Genomic DNA, 24900 nt, shown 5'->3' on the forward strand with positions numbered 1-24900 from the left:
TGAAAATCACTTGAATAGATTATTATTATTGAAACTCTGTAACATCCTAAATAAATAATAAAACTGGAAACTTTATCGGTTAAACTAATGGACAAGAATTAGGAATTCATATCTAATATGAATCAGGTATGATATCTTTCATCAGAATCGTAGGAGCAATCTTGAGAATAATTTATGAATGAGAAAAAATATTCAAATTGCTTTGATTATTGCTAGAAGATATATATATATAATATAGTCTTGAATAAAATGAATATGACAATACTTCTTTTTACCTTTCGATGTGAAAATATTTGGTATTCTCAACAAGAAATATTAATCAATGATCATGATTGATCAAAATCAAAAATATATTACGAAGTTTGTAACTTTTTACAGGTTTGTGAGATAAAATTTACTTTAGGGGGGTAATTTTATGTTTCTCCTAATATACAGGGTTGGCAAAAAGTCCGTAGAAACTTTAAAAATGAATGAAAACAGGAAAAAAACAGAATTAAAAAACGGTTTGTAGTGTTAGCATCGCTAGGTCACGGGAATTTTTTTAATATAGGGAGAAATAACTCAAAAACAGCCGATAGGCGGCGCTGACGTACACAAGTCAAAGAAAAGTCAAACAAGTCAAATAACGAGCTGAATGCCTCCAAATCGTTTATTACAGCAGTATGTGTTCCACATGACCACCACTACCACAGGGGATATTTATTTTACATATGATGATTAAAGAAATTAAGAAAAATAGTTCATTTTTTTAGATATTGCTTATATACTTATATTGCCGCATATTTCTGGATATTGCAGATTTTTATACTTAAAAGAGCATTAAGTTTTCTAGTCGGTGCCACAACTGGGGGGGGGGGGGCAGGCGGGTCTGATGCCTCGGTCGCAGGACTAGAGAGGGCACCAAATTCATCCTTTATAACTTCTCTTTCTACATTACATGGGGGGGCAAAATGCGTGCTTGCCCGCTGTCAAAGTATGTAGTGTTGCGACCCTGTTTCTAGTAACATGTTTTCAAATGTTGTAAGAGTACAGTAATTAAATAGTTTGTTTTACATAATGGAATTTCCTTTTGAAAAAATGATATTCGAGACATTCATCGCTTAAAATAAAATGGTCTTTTTAATCGTAAAATTCACGAATTTAAAAATCGAGAGGAAAGTTTTGAAAAAGTAGATGATTGATGATACTGCATTTAAAAAATTCTTTATTTTTATTTATAAAATCAAACACCATATATTTTTCTTTTTGTGAATTTTTTAAGCTTAAAAAAAGACTTTTTATACATTTTTTAAAATTTTAAATAATAGAGATTGTATCGTTCTTATGAAAATTAAGTTATTGTATGAAAATTGAAAGAACAAACACGTGTATATATAAAATAACTTTATAATCAATTTTTCAAGCCTACCTAGGTTAAAATTATTCAAGTAACTAAACTTGCGAGTAGGTATAAGAACTGGAATTGAGATATAAATTGTACTTGGGAACGTAGATGAAAAATAATCTAATTTTTGTAAAATTTATGACATTCAATACATACATGGACTCACAGTTTAAATGCATTCAGCCATCTTTTCAAAACGCGCATAATCAGAGAGATTCGTGACTTCATAATCTTCGTAAATGATGCCAAGGTAGAAAAAAAAAATAAAGCAAAGATATATATTTTCATTTGTTATTTGTATTTGTTTCTTGACAACCAGAAAGTAGCACATATCGCTTTTCCATTTAATCAGTTAGTTCTTTGCCAAGTTGCTGATTCGACATGGCTCGACGCCTTGATTTTGCAGTAGTTAAAATAACTAGTGAAGAAGAAGATTATCCTGGTGCAGGTTTAAACTTTCATCGCCCAACATCACGGGGATGGCATTCTTCCAAGTATGTTCAGTAAAACTTCTTCATTCTCTATATTCATCTACAGCTTTCCCTGTTATCAGCATGAAATTTTATATTAGTATAGTACATTCGGGTAATATGGAATACCACTTTTATTTTTTCGATTATTCCAATTTGGAACATGATAGAGAAAGCTAAAACCTGTATTTTCATAAAATTTGATTTCTTGTCTTTGCATTGACAAGTGTATCGTATTGAAAAATAAATCTTATAACCAAGAAAAAAAGTATTTAAAAAAATATATTTTCGTGGGGTAATATGGAATAGTGTCGGGTAATATAGGATAGAGGAGTTCAAAATGAAGATAACCAATTCGAATCGATCAAAAACAAGGTTTAATGAGTTTATGGTAATGAAAAATAAACATTTAATCGTTCGTTTTTGTAGTTGATGACGCGGTGGTGCAGGGCTGTAACTAGGATGGATATGATTTTGCCGTCCCCACAACTTTAAAATTAGATAATTTTATAACGGTGTTCTTTGTTCCCACCTAAAATTACCGCCCCTTCCTAAATTTTTCCGCCCGGGCAGTTGCTCCCCTCTAGTTCCGGCCCTGAGGTGGTGTCATATTCTATTTACAAGAGCCACAAATGTAATCTTCCTATTCTGCCCCAAAACAGTCAAGGTGGGCCCCACAGAGAACAGGACACACATTATTTTTCTGGACTTCTCTCCCTCCTCGTCTATTTTATTAAACTTTCCATCTTGAAGAGATATATTCTACCCCCAACTCGTATAATACTTATAGTATTCCAATATTAACCGACACACCATCTGTGAAAATATTGCATCCCATCTAACCGGAGAGAATCACTGGCATAAAATGAACACAGCATAATAAAATACAGCACTTGTGATGTACATTGTGCTTAGTTTCAAATTTTATTAGGCACATTTTCAATAATTAATAATCACATTCGAAAACTTGCTTAAGTAAACTTCTGGAAGTGGAAAAACAAATATTCTCCTTTAGCAACCGTGATGATGGCGATAACTGAGTGACACTGACTCTATAGCATCATGTGGGCATTTTGAAGTTGTTTATCACTGTTCCGGTTGGAGACCATACCTGAAGGCAGAGAAAACCTGGTATTCCATATTACCCGAATGTACTGTATTACATAAAATAAATTCACTTTTAATTCTTTTATAGAATTGCTTTAATTGAAGCTTACTTACTTTAGTACATTTTAACCCTTCATCAACCATATTGTGAAAAGTAAAATAAGAGAATGACAATAAATAAAAATAAAAAGGTAAATATTATGATAATAATAATAAATAATTATCCATGTAAAACTATTGGTAGGTCATTTTAGTTCCAATTACAGACAAAAATACTTGTTTTTCTAACAATTAATTAGTACATAACAAATCATCTCACCTGATACTTTAAAGTACCGCCAGTGGATGGAGAGTTAAAAAATATTAGGATGTAAAGAATTATAAAACTTGAAAGCAAAATAATAGATGTGACTAAATTTTATCGGGAGTTTAATTTAAAATTTTTATTTTTTCATTAAAGTTCGTTAATTTTTTGGATCGAACGGCCGCTTTGCAATCAGCATTGTCCAAATGAATCGAATGTTGTAATCTAAATAAATTAATTGTTGAAAAAGCTACTGAATTTCAATTATACCATAATTATACTGGAATTACGATTAACACAGATAGTGTTAGCGCTAGTTGTTCAACACAGTTATTTCAACGCTAGGAGAGTTACTAACTACAATTATTTCTTGCCAAGATCCTAACAAGAATGAATTTTCTGCCTGATAAAATAATCAGAAACTTGATCTTCATTCAGATCACTAATCTGCTAGAATTAAAAACTTATAGTCATGCAATAAAATAGAACAATAGACCTTTCCTAGTCGGAAATGAAGGAGACTAAATCTAGTCATCTCTATATGGAGATATTATCAGATATTCGAATAGGTTTAGCCTCCTTTATTTGACTGACTGACTCCACCATCAGTCAGTCAGTCAAGTAAAGAAGGCTAAATCCATTCCGAATATCTGCTAATATCTCCGTAGAGCTGTAAATAATCTTAAATCAGAGGTTTAGAAGTTTCCAAAGAGCTAAAAATTTTAGAAATTTTGATTATTTGAGAGACTAACTTATTTCAAAAGTTGGAGAAGAAGACAATCAGATTGTTATCTCGAATTATAAGTCCAACAAGATTGTGCTCAATTGCTCACACTTGCAAAATACTGAATTGACTGCGCTAGGAAATTCAAAACATACTCTAGAAATATAAACTCAACATTTATTAAGAATGTATAACGAATTATTTCCAAATAGAAACATATTTTACATTTTAATGAGCACTGCACTGCCAGTAGTGCGATTGACTAGGTGCTGAGAAAAAAGCAGGGCAAAAAGAAATCAAAACATTGCAACTCCGGTATTATTTGCAATAACTCCCGACGTCTTTGCGCTGTATAGCCATAATTTCTCATCATTATAATACAATTTAACACAATGGTAGCAAAATGTTTTATATGCGTATCATGCGAAAAGTAATGCATCTATCAAGAAAAATATTGGGCTAGATGGTGAAAAATGAGATAATCAACTATTTACGCACGAAAAATAAAGAAAACTATATGATTCATATAGAATTACACACTTCAAGATTTTTGAATATGAAGATACATTATATACAATATACAGGGTGTCTCATCAACCGTTCATCCTAGAGTTATGGTTTCAATTTAAAAAATGCTCAAAATGTGTTCAAAAATCACTCTGTACCAATTTGAGAGTAGAAATATAGTGTGTCAAAAAATAAAAAAATCTAAATTTGTATACGGTTCCCCATCCTCTAACTTCCAATCACAAAGTTGTTTTCCTGTCTTTTCTGAGGCCAAAAAAATGTATGTTTTTAATTGCAATATTCGCTGGGACATTTGAGTTCAAAATCAGAGAAAAGTTGAGGAAAAAAACAGCAAAAGCTAACGGACAACGCTTCCTTTTCCTATTTTTATATTGTTCTTTTCCAACTTTTCTCAGATTTTTCAATTCGAATATCTCAGCAAATATTGCACTTAAAAACATAGGATTTTTGTCGTTTTTATTGTTTGCAATAACTTCCTTGGAAGTTAGAGGATGGGGGAATCTATAAAAACTTAGATTTTTTTTATTTTGTGACACACTGTATTTTCAACTCTCAATCTAGTACAGGGTGATTTTTGAACACATTTTGAGCATTTTCTAAATTGAAACCGTACCTCTACTACGAACGATTGATGAGATAAAGGTCGCATTAGCATTTACGGGACACCCTGTATATATACCTTTATATACAATATGAGCTTTGCACAGTATTTACAATACTTATACAGTGGATCATGCTTATAACGTTCCCACTTCCAATGTTTTCCTGCTTAGTACGACTTATTTTCGTGGTCGGTCCCAATTCTCACAAATGCTCATCGAGATTTCTTGTTTAAAGCGTTTTCCCGCTTACAATGTTTTTAAGCGGGATCCACGGTATATACTAATACAATATACAGTGAAACCTCGATATAACGATACTTTACGGGCAAAAAAAATTGTCGTAGAATTACTGTCATTATATCGAGAGGTAGCATCATCATCAGGCGCCACAAAATTTATGCTATTGTTGGCGTCTCTTTTGATTGGAGTTGTTGGTACCGCGGTAAAATGCATTTGTAAGTATTAATTCGCAGTGGAAAATTCTGATTTGTTGATGAATATATGATATTCAGAGTTAGTTTTTCCCTTTATAAAGTGGTTTATTGCACATTTCTGTGTACTATACAGAGAAAGTAGCTTCACGGCAACTTCATTAAGGTATCCAATTACGTTTAAAACGTGATTTTGGAAGAAAAAAAATCGAATTTTTTTATTTTCATTTTCTATGAAAGCTCCATTTCTGTTACGATTCCAAAACAGGTCTTTTTTGTTTGCATAACGCTTAGAACTGAAGTTATGCCCACTTTAATATTACATTTTTACATCCAGGCTTGCCAAAAAATTTGCCTAAAATTGAAAGATAAGTTTTTAAAAACCAAGCAACTGAAGAAAGACAAAAACAAAAAAAAACCACAAAACTGACTGAAGGCTAAAATGAACAGCTTCAAAATTGTATAAATGAGATCTACAGGACGATGAGAGATACTAAGAATATTTATTTTACATTAATGTACACAACAAACACCATCTTCAGTCTGCTAAAAGCTGGTGTTGGCACATCCCAGTTGAGTTCGTGGGTTGTCCCCATCCATTTGAGATTTGTGAGCTCATTTTTCTGTGTCTGATACATGCAGAGAAGATTCTAGAATGTCCAGACCGTTCAGTTTGATGCTAAGACTATAGCTCTGAGAACACATAGGCTCTTTTTTTATCAATGCGTTTTCTATTGGCTGAATCTTTCATTTCACATGAAATGGCTAAAAAAAATTCAGAAAGAGAAGTGGAGCTAAATCTGGAAAAAAATTCCGAGTTGGACACGAGTTATTTGGGCTCGAGTAACAGTAATTTTGATGACGATTGACGCTGAAATTCAGCTTACGACGTGGCTATTTTATGTTCGCGCGTGCATTCATACCTGCAGAAATGTTCCTTAGCCGAGGCAGAAAAATCACGAAAAAAATCTTCGTTAGCCGAAAATTTCGTAGGCCGAGGCGTTCGTTAGCCGAGATATCATTGTACAATCCAAGTATGAACGTTGCGGTAATAGAGAGAGAGAGAGCTCGGAGATCAATCAAAACTAAGTTTCACCGATAAAACAGGATCTACTAACGTGAGCTAGTAAAAACCTGATATGGAAACATTTACGAACATCGTTACTATAAAGTTGGTTTTTTTTTTACAGAACACGTGGTTCTATCACTCAAAAAATTTGTAATTAAATACTAATTACAAACAGCATGTTGTCAATTAATGAATGTTTATTAAGTAGCTGTAAATTAATGAGGATTAAACAATACCAAATTATACTCTCAAGCTCACTTAATCACCGTAGAAAAAATTGAGCTTTTACCCGATTGTGTGTGTGTTGGCATATGGTAAATTATTAAATCTATTCATAAATTGATTATAGATAAAGGAACGAAATTCCAAAGTTTACAAATATTTTTGGCCCTTTACTAACTCACTTAGGTGAATTCTAGGGCTTTTGCGCCGTAATATACATAAAATATGCCCATAACAAAACCATTCCCGTGAATTGGTTTAAATTTTCATTAATTGCTATAACCCCAAAGTTGTGCGATAGGTGGGATCGACGATAGCAGTGTACTTAATTAATAGCCGCGTAGCTATTTAATAAGGGCTGTCTCATCCCTCTGCCACCTTGGCTCATTGGCCGCGGTCTCGAAGCTGCTGTGTGACGAGATATTTTTATGACGAGGACACTGATATTTATTTTAGCAGAGGACATCAGCATACTAAACGTCCTTTATTGACGTAGATTATTTTACATTTTAGTTGCTTAATTTCACTATTTTAAGTGAGATTTTTCGTTTATGGTGTTGTTTTAGTATCACAGGTATGCGCACGTAGTATTTTTATAATCTTAGCCAGTGGCTTCTCATGAAGCCATTCGTTTCCCATGTTTTTGTGTTGCAGTTTTATTGGTAACAACGAAGTCCAAGTCTTTTGAAAGTTACACCTAACTCAAATGAAAACAAAAAGGCAATCAAAAGTTATTAGAAATTTCAGAAGATAATTGAAGTTATCTGTGTCACGCGAGTTCAATCAATTGGTAATTCAATAATTCGTTTATGTCAGCGTTTCACAGTCTTTGTATACCAAGACCATTAAAATGCCACTATTCACACAACAATGGTTCTTAAACTTTTTCTACTCACGCCCTAGTCAACGTTTATCTGCGGCTCCCTGAAATAATCTAATAAAGAACTACTTCAAAGCACTGAATAGGCACACATCAAGATCGATATCTCGCCTCGTACAGAAGTTGACTCCCCAAGGAGCTATGACGCGCATTTTGAGAACCTCTGACTTCAGTATATGGGTCGAATATTCTATTCAAAGATATGTGAAAAATACGTAGATAGTTTTCTCATTTTAATTATACTTAAATTTTCAAGAGTTTCTCTCTCTGAGGACCACAGATTCAGAAAAGCTGTTCCAAGGAGATTCCTCTCATTAAACTCGAGTATTTATCGTGTATGTGTTATAACGAATATCGGATATTGCGAATGTTTTTCACGTTACCGTGCAACTTCGTTATACCGTAATACCCAGAGTTACGCGATAGATGGACCGACGATAACCACATAAGTCGGGTATGATTTTGCATACAAATAAGTATAAATATAAGATAATTGGGACCGAAATTTATGGAAAAAGTATGTTATTTTCCTTACCACAACTGCACTACTACTGCACTTCCTATGACTTCATGAAATTTAACTGCCATTGTGGGGTCCAGTAAAGGCTGAATTCACTGAAATCTGTACAAATAAAAGTCACATGTTAAAAGTGTTACTGACCAGAAAGTAAATGCTTTGAATGTTTTGATAATAGCTTGGTCCATCGAAAGAAATTATTTGCTTGTGCATTTGGAGGTACAGAAGCGATTTTCATCCATGGTTGTAAATTGATTAAGAGTTGAATTGCCATTAACGCAGTGTTTCCTAAACTTTTTTTCTCCATGCCCCACCTCAACATCTTGTAAAATCCTGATGCCCCCCCCCCCCATAAAAGACACACACATGGGGGGGGGGGATATGTGACCCGAGATGATCGAAAATTGAAAAAAAATTTTTTTTTTAAAGGTTAAAACATTGAAAAATTTTTCATACGTTGTTTCAATCTATATCCCTGTGAATTTGAAACTCTTTTTGAAGGTTAAAAGCTCGAAATATTTCTTTGAGAGAGGATATAATATTTCTTTTGGGAGATATTCTCTCTGCTCTTCTGAAACATTAAATTAGCCTGTATGCTACCCCGTCTCATAATCCACGTGGAGGAAGCCCAAAACCTGGAAAGCCCTATAACCTGAAGCCCAAAGCCCTATAACCTGGTTTAAAAAAAAACACGAGTTTCAAGCTTTAAGACACTGCGGGCCGAAAAAAAAAGTCCATGAAGACCAATGGCCAATAAGTCATACTGTGGTATCTTGATTCTCGAAGTAAAGTCTTATCAGGTAAACCCAACGTGGCCCAGGGCTTCGAGGCAAATAGGGAGCCTTACATTATTGGAGAATTTTACTTATTCTCTAAGATCATTTCTCTCTCTCTCTTCATCATATATATATGAATTTTCATTCATTCTCAAATTATTTTCCCACAAAATATAATTTTTTCATCAACTCTGAGAAATTTGTTTAAAATCAAATATAAATTTTCATAAATCATGGTTGCTTCCTTAAAAAATCGAATTGCCTCCTGTGGATCCTAGGTGCCACGTTGGGAATAATGAGCATTACAATAAACGAACTTTTTATGACTGGCAATAAGATTGGAATTTCTGGTATGAAATTTTATTTTTTTCTGTAAAAATTTCAGGTAGCTTTGAGATTCCATTTCTAAATCACAGCAAGTGTTTTATCTTTATATAATGTAGCCTATCAAAAATCAATGTAGTTTCACTACATATGATGTTCTGATCAAATAAAAAAATTCATTTGATTATCACTCGATAGTCTCTATATTATTTGAGCAATAATCCCATGATTGTACTTGAATTTCAGAAATCTGCATTTTTTTACATAAAATCGTGTAACTCGGAGTAGCGTAAGTCGGGTATTACTGTATCCGGGTTCAACTGTAGTTACAGAGAAAATGATTGTTTAATAACTCATGCATTTTCTTTGTGGATCTTTCTTCCCTAGATTCAAATACAAGCACGTATTTCTTGGAAAAACAAACTAACCGTAAAAATCTTTGAATTACTCCATCAAGTATCATTAGAGCGAATTCTGTTTCCAGGGTACCGTGTAGAAGTTATACTGCTTCGCTCTTTTTTTCCAGAGGTTACGTTTTCAGTTTTGACCTAGTCATTCTGGTCAATAACTCCCGAATGAGTCTCCATAGCATGTGAATGACCACAACAAAAAAATTAACCTAATCTTCCGCCTGTGTGTGGGCTTTTATTCCCCATATTTTTCTTTTATAAGATCATAATTTGGGGAGCGTTGCGAGTTAATTTCTTACTTCCTCTGGCTTGGGTTATTATTCAATATAAGCTCTGTTGAAACTAAACACGATAAAGGAATGGGGGAGGAACACAAATGAACTAGAAGCAAACTCAAGGACTTTGAGTGCATCTTCACAATTTCATGCTTTTCATGCTGGAGCATGAACAGATAAAAATGGTAATCCAGTACCTAAATAAAATCATCATACCAAACATTTTCCTCATTCAAATTTCTATGACGTACTTTTTTTAATGTGAATTTTAATTTTGTTAGTAATGTCTTCCCATTTGAATCACAACATATGTAGTAACGATGCAGTCATGCGAAATCTTTTCTACAAGCGAGATCAATCATCACCTTCTAGAGATAGGAGGTCTATCTCTAGGAGGTGATGGATCAATTCACGTAAAAAATAAGGGAGATACCGAGGCTATATAGTTGGCATAAGGCAGCGTTTCTCAAACTTTTGTGACCCACGACTCTATTGCCCTGGTCATAATTTATCAGCGAATAATCCAAAGTAGATATTCTGCATCCATAAAAGAACCCCTTCAAAACACTGAGAACAGGAATACGTCAATATCGTCAGCACGCGACGACGCCCCTTAAGAAGGTTGGCGACGCCCCTAGGAGTCGCAACGCACACTTTGAGAACCACTGGCATAAGAGGTTAAGTTGACATTCAGCTTCCCTTTTCTACCGCAGTTAGCACCAAGTGTTAGTACAACACCACCTATAGCACAAGGCCTCTGCACGAAGCTTGTGACGTCAATGAAGAAGGCCATTTCTCCTATTGCCGTTGGATATATTGCAAAAAAAGTAAAGATATCGCATGCGTCGGCCTGCTATGTCCAATGGCAATAGGTGAAATGGCCTTCTTCAGTGACGTCATTAGCTTCGTGCGGAGGCCTTGTTCTATAGGTGGTTAGTATCGCCACTGTTAAACTACCTGAGAGGGTGTTGCACTATACATTGCAGTTTAGCGTGATGGGAGCTCTCAGAGAGGAAGGACAGCAAGTTTCCTAATTTCCTGCCACAGGAAAGTATTTTTTTTCACTCTTGAATTTTTTTTCAATCTGTGAAGCCCGCGAATATGTTGAGGAGGTTTTAACAGTCGTAATAGGTAGAGTGGTCAAACCGATTGTATTTCTAGTACTGGAATGCTTCAAAACTTTTGTGGAACAGTGAAGCAGCCCTCTTGTCTAAAGAATCATGGTGGGGCAGCTTAGAGACATGTTGGCATAGAGCACGTGTTATATGCCAACTTACCGCGATCTGGTATAACCGCAGCAAAATTGTGCGAAACTTACAACCACCAGTTCAAGTGAGCGATCGACCTACTTTATTAGGGGACACAAAGCTGTGAACGATGACTTCTTTGTTTTTTTGTTTTTTTTTTTTCATTTTTTCATTTTTTTTTTTTTTTCATTTTGGTTTTTCGTAACTTTTCTGTTTACATTCGTTTTCGTACCTCAAAATATTGAGTGTTTAACATGCTTGTCATTTTTTTCTGCACTTTTGTATTGAAATAAAAGTTTTGTAGTTACTAACTTACGTTTATTCCTCAGATAAAACTATTAAACATCATGCTATGCGAACTTTCCTTCACAGCTGGGGTGAGTTGGCAGTTTTTAACAAATTTTTAAACAGATTTGAGAAATGAGAATACAATTTTAAGGGACATTTTCATCATTAATTTATAGCCAAGGAGTACCGCTATCCGTAGCATTTGTAGCATTTGCTGTAAATATTACAGGAAAACATAAAAAAATCATAAGCTAAAAACTGTGCCAACTAGTCCCGGTCTCCCCTATAAAATATTAATGGAATTTTTTGTGAGTAAAAAATTAAATAGCAGTACCCGTTTAATAGCAGTTAATGAACTTTTTTTTTTCACCACAGTCCCCTTCGGATCCTATTTTTTTCCCGTGGACCTTGTCTTATCCATAGCCCCCACTCATCCAGATGTGTGAAGCCCTTTCTACTTATTGAATTGATTTTTTGAGTAGATTTATAGTGAACTAAAAATTTTACAAATATGGTCCGAATCCTTGGACTTCGGTTCAGTGAGTTTCCCTCTTGTAGGACTTTCAAGCAGGGCCGTATTAACATAATTGGCCTCCAGGAAAAATGATGTTCTCTGGCCTTGTACTTACCTGGAATCAACAGCTTACACATTCACGTGCTACCCCGAAAATCATAGTATTAGCACTCATCATGGGTCTCACATGGACATCAGCCCACTCCTCTTCCCCGGGTCATATCTGAACGGGTCTGTGAGTCAAGCAAGATGGTTCTATGGCCAGTTCTACTGTATTCTGAAAGTAGTTGCACTTTTTCCAGCATATTTCACTTAAAAGCTTAATTTCTTCATATCCAATTGTTTTTTTTTAACAGCTGTTTTTTGTGACCCTTTAACTACCTGTCATGGCTCCCCCTTCCACTTGATATTTCACCCGAGGCCTCTTAGAACAGGAAAATGGGCCACATTGTCCCAAAACGTTGATGTATATAAATGATGATGAATGGCCATAATTCTGTGGTGTTTAGTCAAAACATGATAACTCAAAAACCACAGTTTTGAGATGCAAGCATTTTTACTTTCATTGTTATTTTAAAAATCAGAAATCAAGCATGCATACAAACACAAATAAAAATATCATACATTAGGATGTTGTTTAGCCATATGCACACGTGTTTGTGCATTCATCTCACTTCTAATTAGTTATAATTAGCAAGAATGAAGATATCCTGTTCTGACCAAACGCTGTGATGTGGTCAGAACATGATAACTCCTAGAATTTTTATTTTTTATCTTCATTGTTATAAGTCACAATGTTAACAAATAAACTTATTATATACATTTATATTACTAAACAACACAATATTAACAAATAAATAAATTAAATATAAAAGTAAGACAAGTCATCAGCATTTTAAATTTAAATCATGTTCATCCGTCTAAGGGCAATTATGGAAAAACTTTTTAAATGTCTCACTTTAAATCCACATTAAATAACAAGTGTCTTTCTTTTTCATGTAGATTCTTCTTCACTGTCACTAACGTAAGCAGAAGCATTCTCAGACGAATGAAGATTTTGGTAGAATGTATGATATAGAGCAGTGGTTCTCAACCGGTGAGCCAACTCCCCAGGTGCTCCGCGGTTGCTCGAGGAAAATAAAGAAAAACAGTAAATTAAAAAAAAAGTTATACTTTTTTTGAATAATAAAAATAAATCAGCAACTTTGATGAGTAAATAAAAAATAGGCCCACAGGGCTCCGCCATAGAAATTATATACCAGAAAGGGATCCACGAGTCAAAAAATGTTGAGAACCGCTGATATAGAGGATCAACAAAGTCCAACAACGAAAGAAGGTCGTCGTACTTCTTCTTTTGAATTTTTACTGGTTCCTCATAAGCAATAGGCAAACATAATTTATTTACAGACAGTCATCCTCTTCTCTTAATACTGCGAGTTCTGAGAAGTTCATCATCCCCTTCAGTGAATATTTAAATTGGAATTCCCCATAAAATTCTTTGTGACATGCAACTAGAAAATATTGTGCCAAATAATTGGTAGTTTCTCTATGTCCATCGTTCTTCTCATGGAAAGGTCTTTCATAGAATTCAAAAATGAAAAGAAATCATTCTGTTTCATATGGATCACTGCAAAATGCTTTGCTGACATTCTGACAAGCATCACCCAATCTTGAAGTGCACACGTCACATTCTGACCAAAGCTAATACAAAAAGTTGACAGATAGCAGGTTCAGATCAATGTCATAAAAAAAGACTGCGATGCTATTGGAGATATCATGAATATACCAAACGATATATTCATGCAATACCAATACGGAATGTTTTTTATATGGAGTGGTACTTTTAGCTCAAAAAGGTGACAGAAGATTTTTGGAGATATCATGTTCTCACCAAACACCACAGAATTAAATTGGCAGCAGTCCAAGTCATTTGTAGCTCACTCTAACAAGCGGAATGGAACGGAATTTGGTAGAAGGCTGATGAATGACAATAGGGAAAGAATTCCGGCCAAAGTATTTCCAAGTATAATTCCAAAGTATAATTCCTTGCCAAAAGAATTCCGGGGAGAAAAAATTTCTCAAAAAATTTAGAAGCCCGTTAAATTAACAATTTTCTCAAAAATAGTTAATTTAACGGGCAATCAATTAAAAAAGTGATCAGAAAAAAATTGTTCAGAGACTTGCCGATGGAGAAAAATATGACACTTAACAAAATGCTTTAAAGATATAAAGTATACATGCTCAAACCATGGCCTGCGACCAAATGCAGTCCCCTGAGTCATCTGGTGTGGCCCACGACCTCAAACTTGATTTTATAAAGAAAAACTAAGCGGCTCACTTCCAGATCACTGAAGTTACCGGCGGTGTAAATCCACATCACTTAAGTGACCCGTGGCATATTCCCAGATCACTCAAGTGACCCGTGGCATATTCCCAGATCACTCAAGTGTGGGCCCCGCAGCATATTTACAGATCACTCAAGTGGCCCGCGTCATATTTAAAGATCATCGCTGCACAGTTCTATACCACTTGAGCGAACCAAGGCACATTTACAGATTATTTAAGTGACTCGCAGTTCCATTCCACATCACTTGAGTAGCCCGCGACACATTCTCAGATCACTTTAGTAGCCCGCGACAGATTCTCGGATCACGTGAGTAGCCTGTGACACATTCTTGCATCACTTAAATGAGCTGCGGCACAATTTCAAAGAACTTAAGTGGTCCGCAGCACATTTACAGATCACTTGAGTAACCTTCGGTGCTGTTAAAGATCACTTCATTAAGTGGCTCGTGGCAAGCATTTTCAAATCACTTAAGTGGCCAGCACTCTCCTAACGGTTGAACAAGATTGATCTAAAGGGTTACGGTGAATAAATAAATGAATAACAATGACGAAACTGGAACTACTGTAGTACCATCTTTTATTCATCACGTTCAAAATCATGTTCCCATATAGCTACTGTTGTTGTGAACCAGGAATTGTATCCTGTGCAAAACATTCTCTACTAACATGTCTCTTCTTTATGCAACAAAAGATCACGGTTGCAATTTGTTGTCAGTTTGATGATGACCCTCCTGTATATGGCTTCAAATTACGAGTAGAAATAAAATCTTTTTCTAGCACGTTTTTTATATAATACAAACATTGATCAGTTTTTCTTTTTCAGCAAAATGTATGTCTGACTGCAAACCAGAATTGCGTGTCATACCAGAAATAATGGGATGCTTCACTGAAGAACTGGTCTCTCTGCAGTGAAAACGTCCTATTATCACACAAAAGATATATAATGCGTTATTTGAAATTAATAAATTCCGGTATATTAAAAAAATTAAATAATATTTAGGAGCCTTAAAAGAGGGAAAGTTTTAAATTATTTTACTGTGTTAAATTTAGTAACAATATAAAGATGTTCATATATATACAGGGTGTCCTGTAAGTCCTAATTCGGCCTTCATTTCATCAACCATTCGTCGTAGAGGTGTGGTTCTAATTTAAGAAATGCTCAAAATGTGTTCAGAAATCACACTGTACCAGTTTCAAGAGTGAACACAGAATGTGTCATAAAATAAAATATCTAAATTTTTATGTGGTGCACCCGTCTTCTAATATCAAATTAGAAAGTTGTTATCCTGTCTCTCTTAAGGCCAACAAAAATAAATAAATAAATAAACGTTTCTAAGTGCAATATTCGTTGAGATATTTGAATTGAAAAATTGAAAAGACGGGGAAAAAACAGCAAAAACTAACAGCCAATGCTTCTTTCCTTTCTTTATGCTGTTCTTTTTCCAACTTTTCCCGAATTTTTGAATGCAAATATCTCAGCGAATATTGCACTTAGAAACACGGATTTTTTTTGTCGGCCGCAGGAGAGGCAGAGCAACAACTTTTTAATTGGAAGTTAGAAGACAGGAATACAGTATATAAATTTAGATTTTTTTTATTTTATGACACACTGTATTTTCACTCTCGAAACTGGTACAGAGTGATTTCTGAACATATATTCTGAGTATTTATTTAATTAGAACCATGCTTCTACGACGAACGGTTGATGAGATAAAGTCCGAATTAGGACTTATAGGACACCCTGTACAATAAGCACAATAGAACACTTTTGATCACATACAATATGCATATAATAATAAATTTTATAGTTTAATTTTATGATTTAAATGACATTTTTCTGTTGCAGTATAAAATCAAGTGAATGATCTTTGAACTTGAAATCGATTTCGTTTCAGATTTTGCACTTATCCTCAAATAATTATGATAAGGATCGAAGGAAGAGCTCGAATTTGTAAATTTCAAATTTTGTCGCACCCATACTTGATACGTAAGTTGTGCTTTTCAATTTCGTCCCATTAATTAACATTCCATAATAACAAATATCATATATTTTTTATCACAAAATTTTCATTCTTTGTTTATAAATTTGAAAAATAAATATTAAAATGTTGCACTATTGATTAATATGCGAAAACGATTTTTCTTTTATACAAATACAACGCCACAACAGGCAAATTGCCCAACGAGGTGGCTGACTTAAGAACATCATGGATCCCCGAGCCATTTTTTGGAGGCCCTACCTACTACTGCTACACCCCAAATGCACCCCCCCGGAACCCCCCAACGAACCCGTACATGCGGGAATGTGCGTGTACGTGTAGTGCAACCTGACGTAAAGTTTGTTTCTGTGTAATGTTTGTTATGTGTAGTGCTGCCATCTGCCACCAGTATTTTTTCTAACTATGAGTGAAGTGTTATGATTGAATGATTTACCGTTGTAGGACTGTTGCTCTCTGTGGCGAGACTTTTTAACGGGGAGACCGGCTCGCATTTGCGCCTTGAAGTTGGGAACCACAGAAAACCAACTTCAGCCGACCACCACTGTGGGGTTCGAACCCGGATCCTCGCATCGCGAGTCCGTCACTATAACCACTCGACCACCACAGCGGTCAAAAAGTAACATTCATAGATTGACAGCGTTGGTCAAAATAAAATTACATAAATAACAATGACAATGAGTGCACAAATGTTCATTAATTGGTAGTCATCATATATATGTTCGAGATTTTAGTGAACATTTCTCCAAAGTTTCAATCATCTGAGTATTTCGCGAGTTTGAAATTTTAGATATCTTTTGATTATTATTTACCTGTAAAATAAATAATAGATCAATCAATCTGTCGACCAATCAACAGATACAGCGAACGGTGCAGCACCATCTATGAGTGAAATTTTTAATTGTTTTACTTTATTTTTAAAATAAAATTCTTGATAATGGCGAACATATGGCGTTCTGTTAATGGACCGACAAACTCAGAGGGTTGTTAGTAAACATCAAGAGGAACAAAAATTGCAATGGAACATGGTGTCGCAAACCCCGTTGAGAGGGTGGAAATCGCGAAAAACGCATGGCATGCAGGCTCCGATTCCAGAGGAGACGGAAGGTGGATGTCAGTTGATCGCTGAATGCGTTCGTGGGTTCACTCATCATATCTGACGTAAGCAGCGTCGCGAAACGCATGCGCTGGACTAGGATCACGCGCTGCGGACGACGTAAATTAGCGCTATTGTGGTAGTAAGCACGTATAGCAGTTAGTTGTCTCTTTCAATGAGTATCGTGATGGCTGACTACACGAACGAGGAATACGCGGATATGCATCTGATTTACGGTCGAGCAGATGGCAATGGGTGCTTAGCACAGCGGATGTACCAACAGCAATATCCGATGAGGCGTTGTCCGCACCAAGGAGGTGGATTGGACGCGCGGGACCCGTTTCTTGGCCTCCACGTTCGCCGGATCGCAATCCGTGTGACTTTTTCCTATGGGGGTCACCTTAAATCACTCGTTTATGCGACGCCTGTGGACACACCGGAGGATCTCATAGCGAGGATTGTCGTCGCTGCGGCAGACATCAAAAGCATACCTGGTATCTTCGAGCGCGTCCGGGAATCGTTTTTACGTCGTTGTAGACTGTGCAATGACGTCAGCGGCCGCAACGTCCAACTCTGGTAATAATCAATCAAATAAATATTTTTGTAGTTATTATTGTATTTTTTGTCGTTCCAGCGTGACGTTGAAACCAGCATGCGTTTTTCGCGATTTTCACCCTCGCAACGTGGTTTGCGACACCATGTTTCATTGCAATTTTTGTTCCTCTTGATGTCTACTAACAACCTTCTGAGTTTGTCGGTCCATTAACAGAACACCCTGTATATCACCGCATACTACACTTCATATGGCTAATTGGTTGATCATAAATTAATTTCTCTATAAAATGCTACTTTCGATTAAACACTAAAATCGACAAATCCCGATCAAACACTTGGTAACCATAAATGTTTTCTTTCAGCGAAATTAATCGAGATCTCTGTCGGAGATGTACCGAACGGAATGTCAGAAATACCCCAAAATGTGAAATGGGAAAAACAGGGGTAAGTCTAATTTACCATTTCAAAAACATAAATGTTACACTCGAATAAAGAGAACAATTTTTGTTCCGGAATTCAGTAGTTAGAAAGGATCAGTGGTATTTCTATCAATATTTTGTAGCTTTATATCACTTTATTATGAATATTATTATTGTATTTCTAGAGAGTTCAAGTTGTCCGAAAACAACATATCTCAATATACTGCCAGAGAGATGAGGTCAGCACACCTTGACGTTGTAGCCAAGTTTGTGAAAGTGGTACTGCACCAGAACTTTGTAAACAGAATGAATCTTTGTAATCAGGTGATTTTCCTTTGCTGAAACACAGGGTGGGCCGAAAGTCCATTACACATTTCAAAACCTAACATAAAATTAATTGTTAGCAGTAATATGATCAGGAATTTCGGGGGGGGGGGATTAAAAAAAGGTTCAAAATTTCATGTGTAGATACAAATACAAAGGCCAGAACAGGCAAAATGCCCGACGAGGTGCTTGAAAAAAGATGCCCATAAACAAAATGTGGATGTCAAATATAACCAAAATATAACAATCCAATAAAGCGCATATCACGGAAGAAAAAACTAATAATTAATACTATATAATTCATTGCCAATAAAAAAGATTATGGTTGTCTTATCTAAGTATGAATAACTTTTCGATTTATCCCCCTTTGTCTATCGTATTTCTTTTTAAACGTATCAATAGTATTAGAATTCACGACCCCCGGAGTTGAGCTATTCCATTTATTCCAGCTATTTCATTCCGGGGGGGGGGGATGTGATCGATGTGTTCAGAATTTCCAACGGGGTGGATAGGATGGGCCATGACTTATTAATACACCGTCGATCAACTGCTTCGATAAGGAGACACCAGTATCCTTTAGTATGGGACAATTTCAGGTTGTGGTGTCGCAAGGAGTTTTTCTCTAATAGGGTTTGTCAATAAATGGAATAGTATACCTTCGGGGGTTGGGATTTCTAACACAATTGATACGTTCAAAAAGAAGTAAGTTGGGCATAGTGGGAAAAATCGAGAAGCTATCCATACTTAGTTAAGCCAACCATAATCTTTTTTATGGGCAAGGTATCGTATATTACTAAATTTTTTTTGGTGATATATTCTTTTAACATTTGACATTTGCATTAACAACCCTATTAGAGAAAAACTCCCTGCGACACCACAACCTGGTATTGTCCCTTACTAAAAGAAACAGGTATCCCCTTTTCGGAGCAGTTGGTTGACGGTGTATTAATAACTCATGGTCCATTCTATCCATCCCGTTGAAAATGTTAAACACTTCGATCATATCCCCCGACACCTGCATTCCTCCAATGTAACCATATTCAAGAAATCAAGTCTTTCTTCATAGCTCTAGCCTTATTCAATTCTCCGGAATTGATCATCATTACGACTATAATATCCAAATCTAAATATGTCTCTAACTGGCAACGAAGTCCCCCCCCCCCCCCAGCTCCTTCAGTCTTGTGATATTATTGATACCAGTAATTGGTCACTATCGATAATTCCCGCTTACACCATTATAGTTCATTGGACCTGAATTTGTACACGTATCCTGTTTACTTTTCATGTTCTATTTTCAGATTCGAGCCAATGAAAAAACCCTTCCAACAGAGGACAAGATGAGAGGAGTTGGTGTTGCAGATCCGGCTGATGGTTGGGGACAGAGTACGGTGATGAACGCGGATGGCTCGGGATGCTTTCGTTGGTCTCTTGCGTGGGTTGGCGGTTCGATGGCGAGGTGCCTGCGGAGGTTTCCGGGGGCTTTAGGGGGTGTGATTGCCACGAGTCGGAGGCGATGGGGGTCTCGGTGGGGTTGGGTTTTATGGCTTTTACGGGCCTTTTTTTTATTTTTTTTTAAGCATGGCCCAGCCGCAAGATAGCCTGTTTATATCCCACAAGGAACAGAGCGGGGGCCATGTTTGGTGTTTGCATATCTCTAGCCTTGCGTGCCAACAAGAGTACGCGTAGCTCTTCTTTAGCAATCTACCATGAAACATATAAACAACAGCAACGGAAATTTGTTCTACGTATTAGAGTAACATCAAAAAAAAAAAATTTTTCAATCTACCACTATCATATTTCAATTGTGCATCCTTTATAGCTCGAGCCACATAAAACCAAATTTAATTTCCTTCTATGCGTTAACTAACATAAATTGCGGCAGTCTCGATTAATTGCGTGATTTGCATGAATTCAGATGTTCAGTGTGTTAACTAAATACAAACATACAACACTATCTGTGATTGAAATTTCAAGCTGTTTCATTTTATTTATAAATAAAATTATTGATAAAATGGCTTGCATAATATTGCAGACGACATTTTATAACCCAGGGCTATATAGTGAGGGCTGTTTCATCTCTCTGAAGTCGCGCTTGCCGCCTTGGGTCAGTTGTCTCGGAGCTACTGTGTGACGCCACTGCTCAAACACTTTTTTAGAAGACGACATCAGCACACAGAAACGTGCTCTTTTATTTTACATTTTAGTTTCTTATTTTGCTGTTCTAAGTGAGTGATGTCTTTTTCATGGTTTCATGGTACTGTTGCAGAGCCACAAATATGATCGCGTGGTATTTTTCAAATCTTTTTATAAGCTAAAAAATGTATTAAATTCAAGCAATAGTTGGTGAATTGTCTTTTGTAGTAATGTCTGTGATAATGTCTTTTGATATTAGTATTCAAAATGATAATAATAATAAGTACAGACATTTTATATTAGGATTTTTTATATAGTTGGTTCCCATGTTTTTATGTTGCACTAAAACACACGGAAATAATAACGAAGCCCTAGGCTTCTAAAAGCTACACCCAATTCAAATGAAAACAAAAAGATAATCAAAATTATCAGAAAGTTTCAAAGATAATTGAAATTATCTGCCTCGAGTGGGCTTACAATAAATCCAATAAAAATTAACTAACATACGTGATACAACTGAAATGGATCCGAGTAAAATATTCTCAGTGGAAGTTGCCTGATAAGCAAATGCAAAATTTCATAATTTAAATTTTGAAATAGAGGAAAAAAAGCAAACCAATATATATATATATATATTGGTTTGCTTTTTTTCCTCTATTTCAAAATTTAAATTATGAAATTATTATGAAATAATTATGATATATATATATATATATATATATATATATATACTAACGAGACACTATACTAATACTAATGAGACAATAATCGAAAAGGTAATTTAGCAAATAGTTCAGTGAAAAATGGGCAGTACAGCGATTGCAAACTATCGTAATTGACAAAGCAAAGATGGCGCACTCGGTTTTGTTTGAGCAATGACGTCACGCATGGCGTTAGCTTGTACCGACTCCGGCGCGTCATGTGCAGCCCTGATTTTAACTACTTAACTGTGGAATATGTTTCGGAAAAATGCATCAAAAATTATTGGAAGTATTTTTCACTGTTTGATTTCGTGCATTATATCAATAAAAAGGGTAAACTCAATTCAGCATTCAAATTGAAAATAAAAACCAATTTTTCCCTTCATTAAAAAGAAAGAAAAAGTCTAATCGCTCACAAATTGCATTTTCAGTTGCCGAAACCCAGTTCGGGCGACACGAGTATGGGGTTAATACGGTAATTAGTTGATTTTAAATTAATTTTTAAAATATGACTTACGGTGGAGGGAGAACCTTTCGTACACCCTTTATTATAAAATGCTGAGTTATACATTTTAGGTTAAGGGAAGAAAAACTACCACTGTGTGTATACATTGTACAGCCATTCAAGACTTCTCTTTGTTTACGAAATAGGTGGCAGTGATAGCAATAAATCTCATCGGAGAAATTGTCTTGGAAGGAGGATCAAAGAAAGCAAAGCTCATGGTGAGTGAGAGGCTTTCGATGGGGGTTTTTTTATGCTGTTTCAACTATTAAAGTTGAATTTTCGAATTATTAAATCTCTATCTCTTCGGAATTAAAAAAAAAAATTGAGCAACAAATTTTAAATTATAAACCAAAAATGTATAGTTAATGTAATAAACAATTGTAACAAGTTTTTTGCATATTTCCCTAAGCTTTGAACCTACTTTTTGTTTTAGGCTGAACCTGACTTCTCAGATTTGAGGTAAGTTACGACATTTATTTATAGCAGTCAGAAATGATTCTCGTTTGTGAAGACTAAAGAGAGATATCATATTTTCCATGATATTTAGTCACACCTATCTTTGTGATCTTTTGAAATACATGAAATGAATTGAATTTGATTCACAGTGAGCTTTTTTGCATCACAATCACTTGCACACATTCCAGGATGTTCCAACTTCGTATGTATTAGTCGATTACTAGTATTTGGTGGTTTTTTTATATTTTGTGATGAGAAATTTCATGACGTATAATTGGTAGATTTTTAGTATATTTTATTATATTTCCCTCCCTCATCTATTTAGCGAATGATTATACATGTGCATGCCAAACCGATAACTCTCGTTTTTTAAATTAAAGCCTTCCAAGTTCATGTTATAACAATAAAACAACAGCGTAAAATATTTTCAGGCTGGACAGTATTTCACCCGCCGATGACATCAGTTTCACAATGTACGTTGATCCAGAAGTCGCTGAACTATTTAGAGCCTTGTATAAGAAGAAGCAACAAGCAATAATTGGTCGGTATATCAAGTATTGTACCATGCAATGAAATATTTTTCTATGCATACATGTTTTTTTAACAGTTAAAAGGAAAAGGAATTTTTTTTTCTTAGCTGACCGTTTTGTTTACGCCAAAAAGTTGAAGTTTGCTTTAGCAGAACTGAGAAAAGTAAGACCAATTTTACTGTTCAATCATTTTCATGATCTGTTATGGAATTCAAATAATATTTATATACAGGGTGCATAAGTAGCAGGGCGTATAGCATTTTACTGGCGAATCGTTGGTCCTGGAGGTGTACTTCCAATTAGAACAAATGTCCAAATAAGGTGTAGTACTCAGTTATGTCATTCATATTGCAATTGGTGTGTTGTGTAGTTATCAAAATGAAAGCGTTAACTCTCTCTCGCTTTTTATATGGACACCCTGTTCTCAAGAACCCAACTGCAAAGTTGTTGCACTGTCTCTCCTGATGCCAACAAAAAAAATTCCACTTTTCTAAGTGCAATATTTACTGAGATATTCGAATTCAAAAAAACGGAGGAAAGTTGGGGAAAAACAGCGTTTAATACGGGTAAAACGATCACAGAAAAAAATTGTTTTAACCCTTAAATGCTCAATTTTTTGAGCTCATAATTTTTTTTCATATTTAATGAAGCATATAAAAAGCCGGTAATATAATGTATTTTAAAAAACTCTATTCCGAATTGTGTGGTGCTTATACAGAGCCTTATTGAAGACTCGCAATGCCTCAAAAATCGCACATAAAAGAAGTGTATTGAAGTATATAGTATATTACTTTCCAAACACATATAACTACCTTTCCTTATGATTCAAACTATAGTAAGAAAAAAATTAGGATTGAAACTTCAAGGTAAAACAAACAAAAAATGCAAACAACGCATTTTAACAAATTAGCGAAATCACAGCCACATATGCTCTGCAACAAAGAGTTGTTGTCGTTAATTGGGACATCTGCCAGCAAATGCAAAATATAAAATGAGAAAATTGGAAGAATATGACTTCACACTCTATGTGCAAAGATAATTTTTAATTTTAATCTTCAAACTGACTGCAGTAATGAGCGTTTGAAGAAAGTTTTGCATATCAGCAAAGCTGCGCATTCAAGGGTTAATATACTTTATCTCTCTTGGAGCGATTAGGAAAAACATTTCTACAAATTTGTTGAGTGATACCACTATTACACTGTCTGCTCAGTGTTTCTGCCATTCCATATATTAAGCATATTAAAGATATTCAAACAAAAATATTCAAAACGGAAACTTTTTACGAGACATTCTGTTCACTATATAACCAAGAGAAACACGCGATATCTTTCTTGTATATTTAAACAGAACATATTGCGTCAAATTAGTTTTCCACTAATCATCATTAATAGTGATTGCGGAAGGCAAAGGTTCGGGCTGTAAAGCGGGATGCAAGGGAAACCAATCGAGATACCATAATTCATGTATATGTTACGGTAAACATGGTAAATATAAGTAATTATGCATAATAATTGGCAACTATGCATAATAACCAAACGCCTTTGTAAGTTTGATAAATTTTTCAACAATTATCACTTTTGCCGATGACTATGCATAATTCCCGATTGAAGTTGGAAAAATGTGGAAGAGATCATACGAAAATATCACTCAGAAAACGAACCACTTATCAGACTTATCAGTATCTCTCGTCTATGATGGATGCACTACACATATTTTGCCATTAAAATTTAATTTAAATAAGTGTTATAAGGATAAAACATGTAATA

At 35.2% G+C, this 24900-nt stretch overlaps 1 protein-coding gene across 1 annotated transcript in view; it reads left to right on the plus strand.

Moving 5' to 3' along the window:
• Positions 1-1674: 1674 nt before the first annotated feature.
• Positions 1675-24900, plus strand: part of LOC149080133 (centrosomal protein of 104 kDa) — a 33527-nt gene continuing 10301 nt past the window's right edge. The window contains 7 exon segments of the mRNA XM_089239148.1: positions 1675-1878; positions 16314-16405; positions 18429-18510; positions 18671-18809; positions 22295-22370; positions 23020-23145; positions 23242-23297. Coding sequence (XP_089095274.1) covers positions 1766-1878; positions 16314-16405; positions 18429-18510; positions 18671-18809; positions 22295-22370; positions 23020-23145; positions 23242-23297 — 684 coding nt within the window. The 5' untranslated portion in view covers positions 1675-1765.

This window comes from Pholcus phalangioides, unplaced genomic scaffold (assembly GCF_987345545.1).
Source record: "Pholcus phalangioides strain wild (caught in Gottingen) unplaced genomic scaffold, Ppha-v1.0 ptg000011l_1, whole genome shotgun sequence".
In the NCBI taxonomy this organism is placed as follows: domain Eukaryota; kingdom Metazoa; phylum Arthropoda; class Arachnida; order Araneae; family Pholcidae; genus Pholcus; species Pholcus phalangioides.